The sequence below is a fragment of the Diplotaxodon limnothrissa genome, linkage group LG23 (assembly GCF_057381915.1).
Source record: "Diplotaxodon limnothrissa isolate DT_005_m linkage group LG23, D_limnothrissa_male_GT1.1, whole genome shotgun sequence".
Lineage (NCBI taxonomy): Eukaryota > Metazoa > Chordata > Actinopteri > Cichliformes > Cichlidae > Diplotaxodon > Diplotaxodon limnothrissa.
This window is the reverse complement of record NC_140617.1, coordinates 20,833,577-20,848,107: the sequence shown is the minus strand read 5'-3', so window position 1 is coordinate 20,848,107 and position 14,531 is coordinate 20,833,577. Positions and strand designations below refer to the sequence as shown.

The 14,531-nt window shown below is 40.2% G+C and overlaps 1 protein-coding gene across 1 annotated transcript; it reads right to left on the bottom strand.

Annotated features, from left to right (window-relative positions):
• Window positions 1-231: 231 nt before the first annotated feature.
• Window positions 232-13,276, bottom strand: LOC146607966 (ALK and LTK ligand 2-like). The gene is made up of 4 exons (XM_085348527.1): window positions 13,093-13,276; window positions 3,486-3,539; window positions 2,609-2,689; window positions 232-296 (listed from the first exon to the last, which is right to left on the bottom strand). The coding sequence occupies exons 1-4, from the start codon at window positions 13,274-13,276 to the stop codon at window positions 232-234; spliced, it is 384 nt and encodes a 127-aa protein (XP_085204653.1).
• Between the last annotated feature and the right edge of the window lie 1,255 nt (window positions 13,277-14,531).

Below are 14,531 nucleotides of genomic sequence, written 5' to 3'. Positions count from 1 at the left end.
AGTGGAAGGCTGATGCTTTGCCATAGCTAAAGTTATACTTTGATCATAAAAACTTAATCCTACAGAAATCACATCATGAGCACAATCGTGACAGAGGTAAAGAAAAAACCCAGAAGTAACACATTTTCCTGTTATTTAATTGCTTTTCTGTTAGTTGATTACTGTGGTGTAGTATGAATAGCCATAAAAGTTAAAAAATCTATGCAGTTGTCGGTCTTACCATTTGTCTGTTTATCTCTCTGAACAGCGAGGGCTCTTGGCCAGTTGAATCAGGAGACGAGCACATCTTTTATAGTCTGCAGAGAAGCAAAACAACACACTGTGTTTAACTGCTGCTTGAAAAAATCAATTTACTAAATTTCCAAAACCAAACATGACCTGCAGCTGCAGTGTCACGAGATGTTTAGCCTAGATGAGTGAGAAGACTGGTAACAAGAGGAACTGTTAGCTAGAAGCCATCCGATCTGACTAATCCTGGGGATAGCAGTAATTGATCATACATCACCAAAATGTAACTATTAATAAAGTGAAAAACTTGTTCTACTTGGACTTGTCATGAACAAAAGTGTTTAAATACTCTGTGAGAAAACTGCCCTTTTAAAAATGAATGGTTTTCCACACATGACTAATTTCCTAATTGATTTAACTTAAATGTGAGTTTGTATGTGCTTGCTCAAACATTTTATTTATAGACATAATTACAAAGCAGTGACATCAAAAGTTTGGGTAGTAAATAAACTACTGTCTTGAAAGCAATCTACTATATTATATATTATTATACATAAATGTAGGACTATCAAGGTGTAACCTCTGATGTATTTAGTTGTATTTATTGTGTTTAGTTCAGTACAAAACTCTCCCCATACATCCTTTGATTGCCCTAGTAATGTATCTGCTTGTTAACCTTGAAAGTCTGCAACGAGAAGACATAAACCTTCCCTCTTGAACAAACCAGGTCAAAAACTCAATATTTTAGGCAACACAAAAAATTCTTCTATAACCTCTGTAACCAAGACGGTGCCCATAACTAAAGTATGGGCACCTTCTTGGTTGCACTGTTTGTATATTTCTAATTTCCAAAGTCACCACCATGAATTCACAATGACATCAACTTCAGATGTGAATGAGATAAGAAACTTGAACTTAGATAAACATTTTTTCTTCTCTGTCGTCTGACAAACATCCAGCCGATAAACCGACGGATTTACTGTGTAAACAGCCTCTGAACAAGTTTGAACCTCCACAGCTCCTGTAGTGCTCACCTTTAACATGCCTGACACTGCCGCCACACAAATGCATACACACACAAACACATTCACATTTTTAGCTGTGTCTCTGTGAAAACCTTTGTTCAGATACTTTAATCCAAGGAGATTTCAGCTACTACAGCTCACTGGTTTAAACTTTATTGTAAAACAACAAAAAGTTCCAGGTAGGCATCAAATGAAAGTGGGAAAAGTGCACCTGTACAAATAAAGTATATGACTAATGATTCATCTAATGGTTCAGGGCAATAAGAAAAAGAGAATATTCTAATCAATGTGGGTATTAAATGAGAATTATTATGGATGTACGCTACATGTCTGAGTGTCCTCACAATTAATAAATCAGGCTCAATCACGAGCCTTAAATTTCACAGCGGTCCTCACAAACTTGCTTGGGCACACATATTTCTATCCACACATACACTCACTCTCTCCAAGAAAAACAAAAAGCTACATGCATGATTTAATATCATAAGAGCTGATGCTGTTCTGACATGATTACACTGATAACAGTGTAACACAGTGTGGTTGTGTGTTAAAACACGTCTTATCCTGTTTTTTCAATCTCAACAAACTCCTGCAGCAACACATCACTGTGACACACACACACTAACAAGAAGGAATCTAACCAGCAATCATTGGTATGACTCTCAAATCATTCGGTGCCTTTGTGTGGATGAATTCCTGTTTAAAGATGAGACGTTGTTTTTGCCTACATCACTACTCTACAGATCTTTTCTAGCGTTCAGACTATTTTAGACTTCATGTTTAAAGTTCTGTGGGCTGAGAATGCCTCATAAAAGCACGAGTCTTCATAAGAAGGAAAAACCAACATTTTTTTTTTTTTGTGTGTGTGTGTGTGTGTGTGTGTGTGTGTGTGTGTGTGTGTGTGTGTGTGTTAAAAACAGGCGCTAAATTTCAAGAAACTTGGCAGAGAAGCAAAGCATGACCAAAGGAAGAATCTATTTTATTTTGCTACTGAATCATTTTTCTTTAACGTGGGGAAAAAGGACGTTGACCTTGGTGGAGGATTTGCTCTTTCAATCCAATCCTACTTTTCTGCAACAGGAAATATGCTTTGAAGCAAAATATGACAGGATCCAGACATAACTTCTAAGATATTTCTTGAATTTATTTACATATTTGACATATTTTCCTTTTCCCCAAGTATTCAGTCCTGGACACTCGTACATTCCTCAGTCTACTTCGGAAACCTGTTTGTTTTTTCTTTCTGTAAAATTTTGCCAGAGAAATGAGAGGGTGAAATGAACAAATAGCTAGTGCAAGTAATTCCACTACTTCAGCTTTCATGTTTTTCAGGATAAGATAATTAAAAGACTCACAGGCTGGCTCTGTGCAGTCCCTGGTTTTGTGGTACAGTCGGTGGAACTGTTTTCGGCACTTTGGGCTGAAGTATAGAGGACCTGAGGAGAGAAAGAAAAGTGGTAAGTCAGGCATAAAAAGTCAACACAATGATGAGCTTTGTTTGTAGAAAGAGTTATGAGTCCTTTAAGAAAGGCAGTGTTGGTGGTCTTGCAACCACAACTAGTTCTGGCTGCAAATGAAAAATTTAGCAGCCAAGCATCCAATAAACTTTGAGCTACTAAAATTTGGACTTTATTTGATAAAGTACTGTAGCCCACAAACACTTTTCTGTTCAATGCTGTTTCAAAAACAAAAAAAGTTGGGAATCAGAATGCAATATTTTGTAAATAAAGAGAATACAGCGATCTGCAAATCAGAGAAAGCCTATATTTATTTAAATGAGAAATCTTTTAAATCTCTCATTTAAATAAACACACAAATATATATATATATATATATATATATATATATATATATATATATAAGTGTCATTTAAATTTAAAATTTGATGCAGCATCATTTTTAAAAGAGTTAGAATATGAGTAAAAAGTGTTTTAATACTAAACTAAAAAGGTTATTCGTAGCATTACTGGATATAAAAAGTGAATCCTACAGAGGCTGAGTGAGAGGCTGAATGTCAGCACTGAATTAAAAACAAATATTAGTGCACATGTCAGGAGTCACTGTGAAGGCATCATTAATGCTAAGTGATATAAGCAGGTTTAGGAGCAATGACGATGCGTCTAAACCTCCACATTGTGTCTTTTCCAGCGGAGGCCTCACCTCATTCATCAAGAGGATGCCAAATGACATTGTATAACTCTCCAAACACCTGTGGTCTTATGGTTTTCATACCTGTCAGGTGTATGATGAAATTTTGCTTGCTGTGTGGGTCTTTGGGATGAGCCTCTGAAAAACAAATAAAAATCTATGATAACAAAACAACACTGCAGTCACTATAATAGCAGCAGTATATAATGGTATAGACAAATACTGGAGTCTGTTTATGCCACAATTTGATTTAATATGTTTTTTCCAGACACATAACATATTTAGACCAAGTGGGAATGGGCCTAAATGTTCACAGTGCTGTACTTACTACAAGGGTGTAAAATGGTCAAGGAGGCCTTTTTTTTTTATCCTCTAAGCACATTTGGTTGTACAGAAATCAGACAACTATGAAGGAAATGGTTATGAATAACCAATAAATATACCATACCCACAGGCCCGGAGATCAGTCAGCGATCCCCTAGGAACCATCACTTTTGGGGAAAAAAAAATATTTTCTCTAACCGGCTGTTGAGTGGTTGCCGGGCAGTCACTTGGTGAAATTGGTTACAAAGACGTATAATGTATCACACAGTAAATGTCTTGCAATTGCTTTGATCACTGGCAGGTTACCGGTGTTGCTTGCAGTTTGCATGGAAGATTGTCTGCACACACTTGCCAACTACTTATACTGAAGAGGTCCTGAAGCTGTGAAAATGACAAAAGACAAAAACTGAACCTGCACGCCTTCAAAGTACTCTTCAGTTTCACTTGTGGACAGCCAACAATTTTCAGCAACCATTCTCCAACCAACAGGGGAATAGACAGACCTGTGGTTTCAAGGAGGTTGTATGACTGAGCCTTAGATAAGGTGTGAGTGGGCCTTCTTCAAAGTCCTCATCTCATATAAGGAAGTTCAAGGTAATACCTGAAATTTAGGGAGGTTGAACGTCTGGTGTCCTGGTGCAGCCACAACAACCTGGTGCTAAATGCCCAGAAGACAGTGGAGATTATTGTGGACTTCAGGAAGCACACAGCCCCACTCCCCCCCATCATCCTGACTGACACCCCCATCACCTCTGTGGACTCATTCCGCTTCCTGGGTACCACTATCACCCAGGACCTGAAGTGGGAGCCCACCATCACCTCCGTCATTAAGAAAGCCCAGCAGAGGATGTACTTCCTGAGGCAGCTGAAGAAATTCAACCTGCCAACGATGATGCAATTCTACACCGCAATCATCAAGTCCATCCTCACCTCCTCCATCACCGTGTGGTACGCTGGAGCCACTATCAGGGACAAACAGAGACTGCAGCGTGTTGTGCGCTCTGCTGAGAAGGTGATTGGCTGCAGACTCCCATCTCTGCAGGACCTGTACACCTCCAGGACACTGCGGCGTGCAGCCCGGATCTCAGCTGACCCTTCTCACCCTGGACACAGTCTGTTTGACCTGCTCCCCTCAGGCAGGAGGCTCCGGTCCATTCGCACCAGAACCTCTCGCCATAAGAACAGTTTCTTCCCCTCTGCTGTTGGACACATGAACAATAACCATATGACTGTTCCCACCCCTAACACATGACCCTACGCTGTGTTCACGGCATCATTCCATGTTTGGCACTGATCACCACCTGCACTCATGTATATATCTATCTACTTAGCACTTTTAATTTTTATTCTTATTTTTATTTTAATGTCTATTTTAGCGTAATTTATGACAGTATGTTTGCACTGAAGCACCGCAGCAATTTCCTAATGTTGTAAACCTGCTCAACATTTGGCAATAAAACACTTTCTGATTCTGATTCTGAAATGTTGCTGCACACTTTGACTATACTTTTCTGTCTATTTTTGTTTTTTATGTTCAGTAACTTGTATCATCAGAAAAAATGAGAATGTAAGAACAATTGTTCTCATAAAAGCCATCAACACAAAAATCCCCCATAAAGATTTTGATAAACGTGTATGCACTGGTGAGCTTTTCTATAGACAGTATTCACATGACACTCAAAGTTCATTATGTTCATTATCTTTAAGTCGTGTTGTATCAGAGATTAACTTTAGAGGAATTCCAGTTGACCATAGTGTATACATCTACTAAAATCCAATTTTAAAATGCAATACATGGATATAGATTAAATACCTAAACAATATGACACGGCTACTGTTTCCTTCCCCTTTACCCACAGTAGCAATACTAGTTGAATCTTACCTGTACTACTTTCATTCAAAAATGGCATCTTCAACAAATAGTTGTGTCATTTTCATTATGCAGAATTTGAGCGTATATTTGAGAGTAAATGTCAAACCAAGCAAAATTATATATGAGTAGCTCTTTGCAGTGGATGCACAGGACGTTATCGCTGGATCCTGAGAGAAACTAAAAAATAAAACTATTCTCAGGCAATTTTTGCACTAATAGGGATCATCTTTCCTCTTTGACTTCAAAGCAGATTTATGAAGGATTATGAAAGTAACAATAATACTGATATTACTGATAAATAATACAGTTTATTGCCCATAGTTCTGTTAACATGAAAGTTTGGAGATGTGAGATTGTAAGTGAAATCACATCAATTAAAAGAAGGACTGAGGCATAGAGGACAATTTAGGTTAGACAGGTTTAAGGTCAGTTTTATATGTCAGCTGGTTTGTGTTTGATATACATTCAAATTTCAAATCCAGTCATCTATTGCTATTGAAGTAGTATTGAGGTTTAGGTGAAAGAAAGAGTTTGTAAATCTGTTTATCTTTCTTATTCCAATTATACAGTGGTTGTGGCAGAGGTGGGGTTCTATCTTGGGTTTTTGTTGAGAAAGCTGCCACTGAAAAAGAAGGCGCCTTAGGCTGCTTACTCCTCTGTGTCCATGCAGAAAGGTTGATGTATTACTAATGTCAGAGAGGAGTGGAAGTAGAAGGAGATAGAGTCCACCAGGCAGTGACAGTGGTATTCATGATGTTAAATCTGAAGCAGTTGTGGGTGTGAACAGAGTTATCATGACACCTTTACAGATGATCTGTTGAATATACCGAGCCTCCCAGGCACCAAAGTAGTAGGAACATTTTTAGATATTCTTTGTTTGGGGTTTTGGACCATAGTTATTTTAACTGAGGGCCTTTTGACTTTGTATTGTAAAATATATAGAGAGTGTTAAACTAAGGGAGAAGAAGGAACCTAATGATGGATTAACAAGAGTCATGCAAACAGAGTTTAAATACAGTTTCATTGGACTTTGTTTAAGCCTGGATTCCGATGTATTAATGGGTTGAGTATCCCAATCCAAAGAGTTTATAGAAAGAGTTTGGTAATGGAATATCCGGAAGCATTGCCAGAGTTGCAAATCAGACTGTGACCTGACTGGATGGAGATGGAAGGACGGTTGGTTTCATATACCAAAATGTCATCGGCATATACAGTAGACTCAATTTTATGATAGTGTGAAATGGCAAATAATTATATGAAATGTGTAAATAATACTGGTAAGATACCACAATGTGGAGTCAAACTCAGGAACTTCTTGCTGTGAGACAACAGAGTTTAAAGAAATATAGATCAGCAACTAGCCACAGGGGGCCACAAGACGGTTCCTACCAAAGCCTCGATAAATGGGGAGAGATGCAGGAAAGGTCTTTGCCAGCTTAAACATATGGATCATCACGAATAAGATTTCCACCTTTTGAGTGAGTTAGAAGGAGAGAATCTCTTTGCTTCCATCACAAGATCAGACTGGATAACAGTGTAATAACAATAAATCAGTGACACTGAGCCTTTATTATTTTTGTTCAAAACACAGTGGAAGAAACTGGGAGGCTTCACATTCTCATCTGACTCAACCATAAAAAAATCACAGAAATATGAAACAGATGTAAAAACTCCTGAAGGCCAAACTTGTGACATGACCTTGCTGATACATCAGCAAGACTGTTGTTTTAAACACAAGGAACTTACAAGTTCAGCTGCAGAGTTACCCTCTTTTCTCAAAAGACACTGAAAAGGTCAAACGTGTCTCACTAGTTTTCTTTGCTGAATAAATGGAGGTCACACTGATGTGGAAACCCCACGGACAGGCCTGAAGTCATTTATTCTGTCATATTTCTGTTCTTTGGCAATTTATGAAGTTAAACGCTCTGGGATTTAAATGAAATAAAAATAGGAGCAAATATATTTATCGTTATTAGGAATTTAGATGAACATAACCCCCCATAAATTTGGTCTCCTACAACAGTTGGAGGTCCAGGATCTCTATGATAGATAGAAGGACTCAATCTTTGACATTAAAGGAATTATTTCTAACACTTTTATCCAAAACATTGTACAGAAAGCCATAAGATAGCATAGAGTCCTGAAATCATTTGCAGCAGCACCTGTTTCACTGTTATACAGATGGCTATTAAAATCTCATGGGTCTGCTAAAAACACCTTTAAAGCCTTAAGTGAGCTTGAGGAATTTCTGTTAGCAAAAAAATCCCAAATTCACAAGCTGGAACTAGAAGTTGAACAATCTTGTTCAACATTCATGAGATTTATTAGTACAAGCAAATCTCTTTGCTTCCATCACAAGATCAGACTGGATAACAGTGTAATAACAATAAATCAGTGACACTGAGCCTTTATTAAAAGAACTCAACTCACTGCAACTCAAGCGGTGCATACATCTAATCCAGCTTGTTCACAGTCTGACAGGGTGGAAAGGATTAAGAGTTTAAGCAAAAGTAACAACATAATGGCTAAAAAAGTAAAAGTCCTGTGTTGTCACGCTTGACAAATTTCAAGATAAATGGCAGCGGGTCACATTCTAATAAAACACAAGGCCCATTCCAGTACCTGGACGACATGGGGAGAAAAAGGATTAAATAGAGTAAACAATAGTTCAAATGTCTGTTGGAGAATAAAATCCCAGAGGCTAAAAGTTAAATGTGAACACAGCTCTGAGGCTGATTCAAACAAGAAGTTCTTTTTATTAATCTGCACTGTTTTACTGCTGGACCCCTTTGCCTGCTTTTTAGAGAGTATAACATTTTATGTTGTTTTCCAGCTGTGAATTATGAATCATTTTCAAATTAAACTCTCAAAAGCTGAATGGAACTGTGGAAAAGGATCAGTCATTGGATGGATCAGCTACAACATGGTCACCCCCCTCCTAAGCTGCCAGTCTGGCATGGGGGCGCTGGTAGTGTTGGGTCAGGCTTGTTTTAGTGCAACCCGCAGGTGATTGAATGAATCTGGGAAGTTTTTTATGCTTGTTGACATGTTTCTTGAGTTGCTTCCAGGCAGTTTTTGTGGTGTTTGATCTATGCATGCAATGTTGTTTCACCATGTTGATTTTCTAACGTTTTTTTTTAACACTAACAAAGCATATTGGGAAGTCTGCTGACAGGGTAAGGTAGATACTTTAAGCCAAAATAATTTACATTTATGACTCTGACATCATCTGAAAGTAAAAAGTGGACACTGTTTGTAACCATCATTAAAGCCTTAAACTGTTCCTGTTGTGAGGTTAAAGTACTTTCTGCTGTTTTAAATCCCAATGTATTGTTCACACAATGCAGTCCTTTCTAAAATTGGACACATTTGCTCTGCTGAACTTTTTTCACACATAAGATGAGAGTGGACCCTCAGTAACAGTTATTCTACAAAATTTTTGTAGGGCTGGTTTGAGTCTACTAAATACAAGGCTTTGCAGTGAAGAAATATTGGCTTAAAATGATGGTAAAAGATAAAATGATCCTTTAAGAGGTGCCCTGGCTGATAGTTCCTCAGATGTGCAGAGGACCAAACAATGACAGCAGTCTGCTCTGTTAAAATTATCCTCACAAAAGTTCCTTTAAGGGTCTGGCCTCAGCTCGCAGCTCTAATGGAGCCAGCTGTAAATGCTCTGATGATTTAAGAGGGATTTGTCTTGCTGATCCAAACAACAAAAAGATCTCAAACGGCTGCAAGTCTGACTGATTGCGCCGTCACTCTTGAGGCATTTCTGCCTTTTCGGCACCAGCTGGAGACGAATGGACCTCACTCAGATTTCTCTGTGACATTGCTTTTGGTTTGTTCACACAAACAGAAATATTTGGATTTTCTGTCGTTCATCACACAAGACAATGCTTCGGTCTAGTTTTACTTTTTCTTTCATTTGTTTCACATAAACTGAATCTGTTTAGCTTGAGAACTCTTACAAAACAGACTAGTCTCAAAGTGTTCCATTAAAAATAAAAGAAGTCCTGCATGCAAAGACATTGTTAACATGACAAATGTACAATTTTGTTTCTCAGTCCCTTGTTGCTATTTATCCATCAGGATTGTTTTAGTGTCAGTTGCTTAGTTTTGGTGATATCCACTGTTGAGATGTTTGTCTTTTCCTGAAAATAATGTTATTAAATGGCATTCACTGGTGGTACTCAAAGCCCCAACTAAATAAATAATTAATAAATAATAGATCGAAATTAAATCAAATAACAAACTCAACATTTCTTTCTCAAATAATGACTAGACTACTTAAAAGAACCCCCCAAAAATCCAATTCTTGTTTAACAAAAGGTTCCCTGCTTTACTTCATATACAAATTGTATCCAGAAAAACAATAATGCTCCTCACGTTTGGCTTTTGACTGGCTCTAACCCAGCAATCAAACCTGTAGAAGAAATTTATAATCTGAAAAGATAATATACATTATATTTGGGTATGTTCCTTGTAGCTATTTTAAGAGTTGAGTAAATGGGAGGAAAAAACAAACTAATTGACCGGTTGTAAAGTCACAAAATTCCAGGAAAGTCAAATTGAAGCCCTAATAAACTATGTCTGTACAAATATTTAGACTGTATTTGAAATCCATTTTAAACTACCGATCATATTTTTCAGTGTTCTTTAATTAGTATTTTAAACTTTGCTCTGACACAGTTTACATACAACCATTTGTCATCTGGACCAAAGCGCTACAGAACCACATTAGTCTCTGGAACTATCATCTTTCTATGTTGGATTTATAGTCCAGCGTTGGGGTCCAATATTCTAAGCTTCCACTATGCAGAGCCGAGGATTATCAGCATACAAATATCACAGATATATTTACGTGCAGTCCTCCAAAAAGCCAGCAGTGTGCAGTCAGACTGCAGTGATGACAGATCAATAAAGCTGCCTGAAGCTGCATATGCACTGGAAGAAATTCAGGGCAATGTGATCACCAGATAAGTGAATGACACGCCACGACTTCAAGCAATCATGGGTGAAATAACTGCTGGCGATGGGAAGTAGGTGGGATGAGATAAACTTTTCTCAACTTCCAGGGGAACGACTGTAGCGACCACCAATCAGAGTGAAGAACACTGTTGATTGACATATTCCGGGGCAGCAAATACATTAGAGGATCACCTTGGCAACAGAAACCTGGAACTTCTACAAGCGACTGTTTGTTAGCTTCAAAGCAATGTGTGACAAGTAAATTGCTTCAGTTATTGATGCAGCTGGAGAAGCCTCAAGACGGTGGTTGTCATAGACTATTTTATTATTTTTAGGCTCTTTCCTGTTTAATCTTGTCGACAAACAAATGCAGACCCATTATTGGTACTGTTGACTCCGCCCACTGGTGACACTACGCAGCTGCACCATGATGGTCTGTAGAGTTCTGAGTAGCTCTTAGCTTGTTTGCACCTTCATTTCAGAGAAGAGGGTGCTGCCTTTTTGTAATGAGGAACTCGTTAACACTCAAGAATCAACAATTATCTGTAACTACTGAGGTTGGGTTAGTTAGGTAATTCTAAAATTGCCCTTAGGTGTGAATGTGAGTGTGAATGGTTGTCAGTCTCTATGTCCTAGCCCCTCATCAGATTGGCAATCTGTCCAGCGTGCACCCCGCCTCTCGCCTGTCATGGTCCTGGGTGTCTGACCCAGCGTTTTGAATTGGTTGTGGCCTCACGATTCTTTCTGTTCATTTAAGAAATGACTTAAGTGTCACTGCTTTAGTGACCTCTAGTGCATCTGAGTTTATTTCTACTTTCTGGCTTTGGTTATTTGTTCTGTTTATCCCACGTCTCAGAGTCACTGTGTGTGTTAGTTCCTGTTTTATTTTGATAGTCTCCTGTTTCACGTGTATTATGTTCAGTTTCGCTTCTCCTGTCTTATCAGTCAGATTAGTGTCAGCTATGTTCCCACCTGTGGCCTGTTTCCCTCGTTATCCTCTTTGTGTACGTATTGTCTGCATTGCCCTCTGTTCTCTGACGTGTTCTTCCTCATGGTTGTGAGGAAGGAGCAGGTAGTATGAACACATTTTCTGTGGAGCTCGACTGGCTGTAGGGGGTCCCCGTAGGCACCATGTTTTTCCATCTGCTGCCTTGCCTTTACTTGGTCCTCCAGCAATTAGAGTGCATGGATTCAACCTGTCACCTCAAGCCAACTTTTTCACCTCAACGACGCTCAGAATTCCCTGCCTCTCTCCCAGGGTAGAGAGTGGCCAAGCCTGAACACTAGCAGCAGTTGTCAAAGAAACAGGCTGTGTGTCCTGTGCAGCCCCAGCCTGGACCTGGGGGCAGCAGTCTGAGCCAGAGGTCTCCGTGTCGTCTGATCATGTGCCACCCAAATCAGAGGTCTGCACTATGCCATCTGATCCTGCTCTGTCCGAGCTGGAGTCAGCACTGCCCACACCACCAGTGCCCGAAACTCCGGAGCCAGAGCCGCCAGGACTAACAATTCTCCACTTTGACTCCTGGCCTCCGTTCCCATTGTCTGTGGGTATCTGCTGCCCGAGCCAGATGCTCAGGCACACACATACACATGCCTTTTGGGGGGCGTTGTTCTGTTTCTCATGTGCCCTCAGGTTTTTTGGTTCGGACTCGGTCTCAGCCTCCACGCAACCCTCATGAGGACAGGTCAAAGAGAATGGATGAATGGCAGGTTGGAGATTCATAATTATTTTATTCCTTGCATTTCTGGTACTCACTAGCAGGGACAGCACCATTTAAATATTTAGTCATACTAAATACTACATACTACTTTAGTCAAACTGCTACCCCCGTGACCCGAACCCCGATCACTGGCAGAAAATTGATGGATGGATCTTAGTGATATATCTGTACTAGCAGATTATCGTAGGCTAAACTTGAAAGCTTTGAGTTCAGTTATTAACTTTGAAGTTACACTTTGCTACATTTGGACTGGCGTCAGGGTGCGGTTTCCTACAAATGTTGAGTCTCAGGATGTGCAGAAGAGCAATTTTGACAGTTATGAGTACTTATAGAGCACTTCACATAGAGGTGAGTGTAACTCTGAAACTAAGTGTCAAGTATAGGGGGTAGCTCCTTAAAAAGGGTCATGGGATAAATGTGAGTGCCCGATAAGCATTGTGGTTTACAAATGGATAAAGAACAGTCCTTTGACATACATTTTAATTCACTGGAGTATGAATGAAACCACCTCAGGAGTTTAATTTTGCAGTTTGGAATCAGCTTTTTTGTGCTTAAAAACAGCCCCATCTAGATCGTGAGAGTGTATCTTGGGCGACACAACAGGTTCACGCTCCTCCTAAATCAAAAAGGATTTAATGAAATTACAGCAGGAGGGGCCCAACAGGACGTGACGCCCTGCAGCCTTTTGCTTCTGCACTCATTCATATTTTTTGACTCTCTGAATGGATGAATAAAGTTCAAAGAGAAACCGCAGACCGCGGCGTGATTACGATGTTATCTCACTGTTTCCGCCATCAGTACTGACCCAGTCCGTGCTGCGACCCATGCTGTACTCCCCCGGGCGTCTCCGTCCTCGTCCTCGGGTACCGGCCGATCAGCTCCACCATGCTGCGGCTGTCCGTCTGCGTGCCGGAACCTCGGCGAAGGGCCGCCTCGGTGAGCAGCAGCAGCAGCAGGGCGGACAGGAGTGTGAGCCGCGCGAGCAGCATCACCACGGACCTGAAGGTGCAGATGAGCAAAGTTCAGATTGTTTTGTAATAATGTTCCTCCAAGGAGCCAAAGCCGTTTCCTCCCACGTGCTGGATCTTCTGACAGAATCACATGATCTTCATCAGGACTCATGTGGACCCAACTGTGAATTTGACAGTTTTTAGGTCATAAGAGAGACTTTGAGTCAAACTTTTTTGTAATGAAAAATAAAGATCATGTGATATGATCAAAAATGAACTTCTAATGAAACAAAACCTATTTTAATAAAACCAAACTTACCTGAAATAAAACAAATTTATCTAAAAATAATAATAATACTGCTGTCTATTTAAAGATACGGCGTGATTCTAACGTGAGTTTACTGCTTTTAAAAAATCCATGTAATAACGTTTTTCCAGGGTTTAGTTAAAGATTCAAGTTTTAAAAGAGGCGCGTTTTACGTTTGCTTTTGATTCATTCAATGCGGTAAACTCTTTGAATGATTCTGAAGTAAAAATGAGTTTCCAGCAGTAGTTTCGCTCCTAAACGCGCAAACAAAATATGTCCCAGTAAAAACACGTTTAATGCTCTCGCTGCACTTTAAAAGGAAGCATCACCCTCACACATCCTGCAGTTATTACAGAAAACTGTTCAACATGTCACATTTTACGCCTAGGAGAGGTTTTCTGTCTGCGAACAAATTTCTTCACCGTTCGGCTGCTCCCTCAGCTCACACACTTAAACTCACCTGTCTTCCCTGCGCAGCTCTCGGAGCGCTCTCTGATCCCGGGCTCTCCCTCCCGGGCTCCTCCCGCCGGATAATTACTAAACTTCTGCTTTCTGTTGTGTTTTCTTGTCTCTTTGTGCGTGTTTTATTATCCCGGGTTAGTTTCGAGCCGAACCGCGTGCCGAGCTCCAGAGGCCGGTGGCATCTTAGAAAAGCGCTGAACTTTGACTGAGCGCGTGGAGCTGAGGGAGCCCCTTCCTCCTCATCCTCATCTGGTCCTGTTCGCAGCAGCAGCAGCTGGCAGACAGCTGGACGGGGTCATTCCTCTGCTTTGCGGACCGAAGAGAAGAATTCTTGAGACTCGGACAGACTCTGGAAGCGTTTGGCACGAAGCACCTGCAGCCCGGGACACTTGCTGACCTCCGCTCCTCTGTCGACCAGTGGGATCGGCTCTGTGCCACGCGCTCTTTTCTCTGTGGAAATAATCCACCGTGTCTTCTACTCTCCACACGCGCAACTCCGACAGATTACGGAAATACGGCAGGAGG

Coding starts and splice junctions, on each gene's coding strand:
- LOC146607966 (XM_085348527.1), bottom strand. CDS start 13,276: ATGCTGCTCGCGCGGCTCACACTCCTGTCCGCCCTGCTGCTGCTGCTG. Junction 3,540..13,092: donor TGGGTCGCAGCACGGACTGG/GTCAGTACTGAT, acceptor TTTGTTTTTCAG/AGGCTCATCCCAAAGACCCA. Junction 2,690..3,485: donor TTTCATCATACACCTGACAG/GTATGAAAACCA, acceptor TTCTCTCCTCAG/GTCCTCTATACTTCAGCCCA.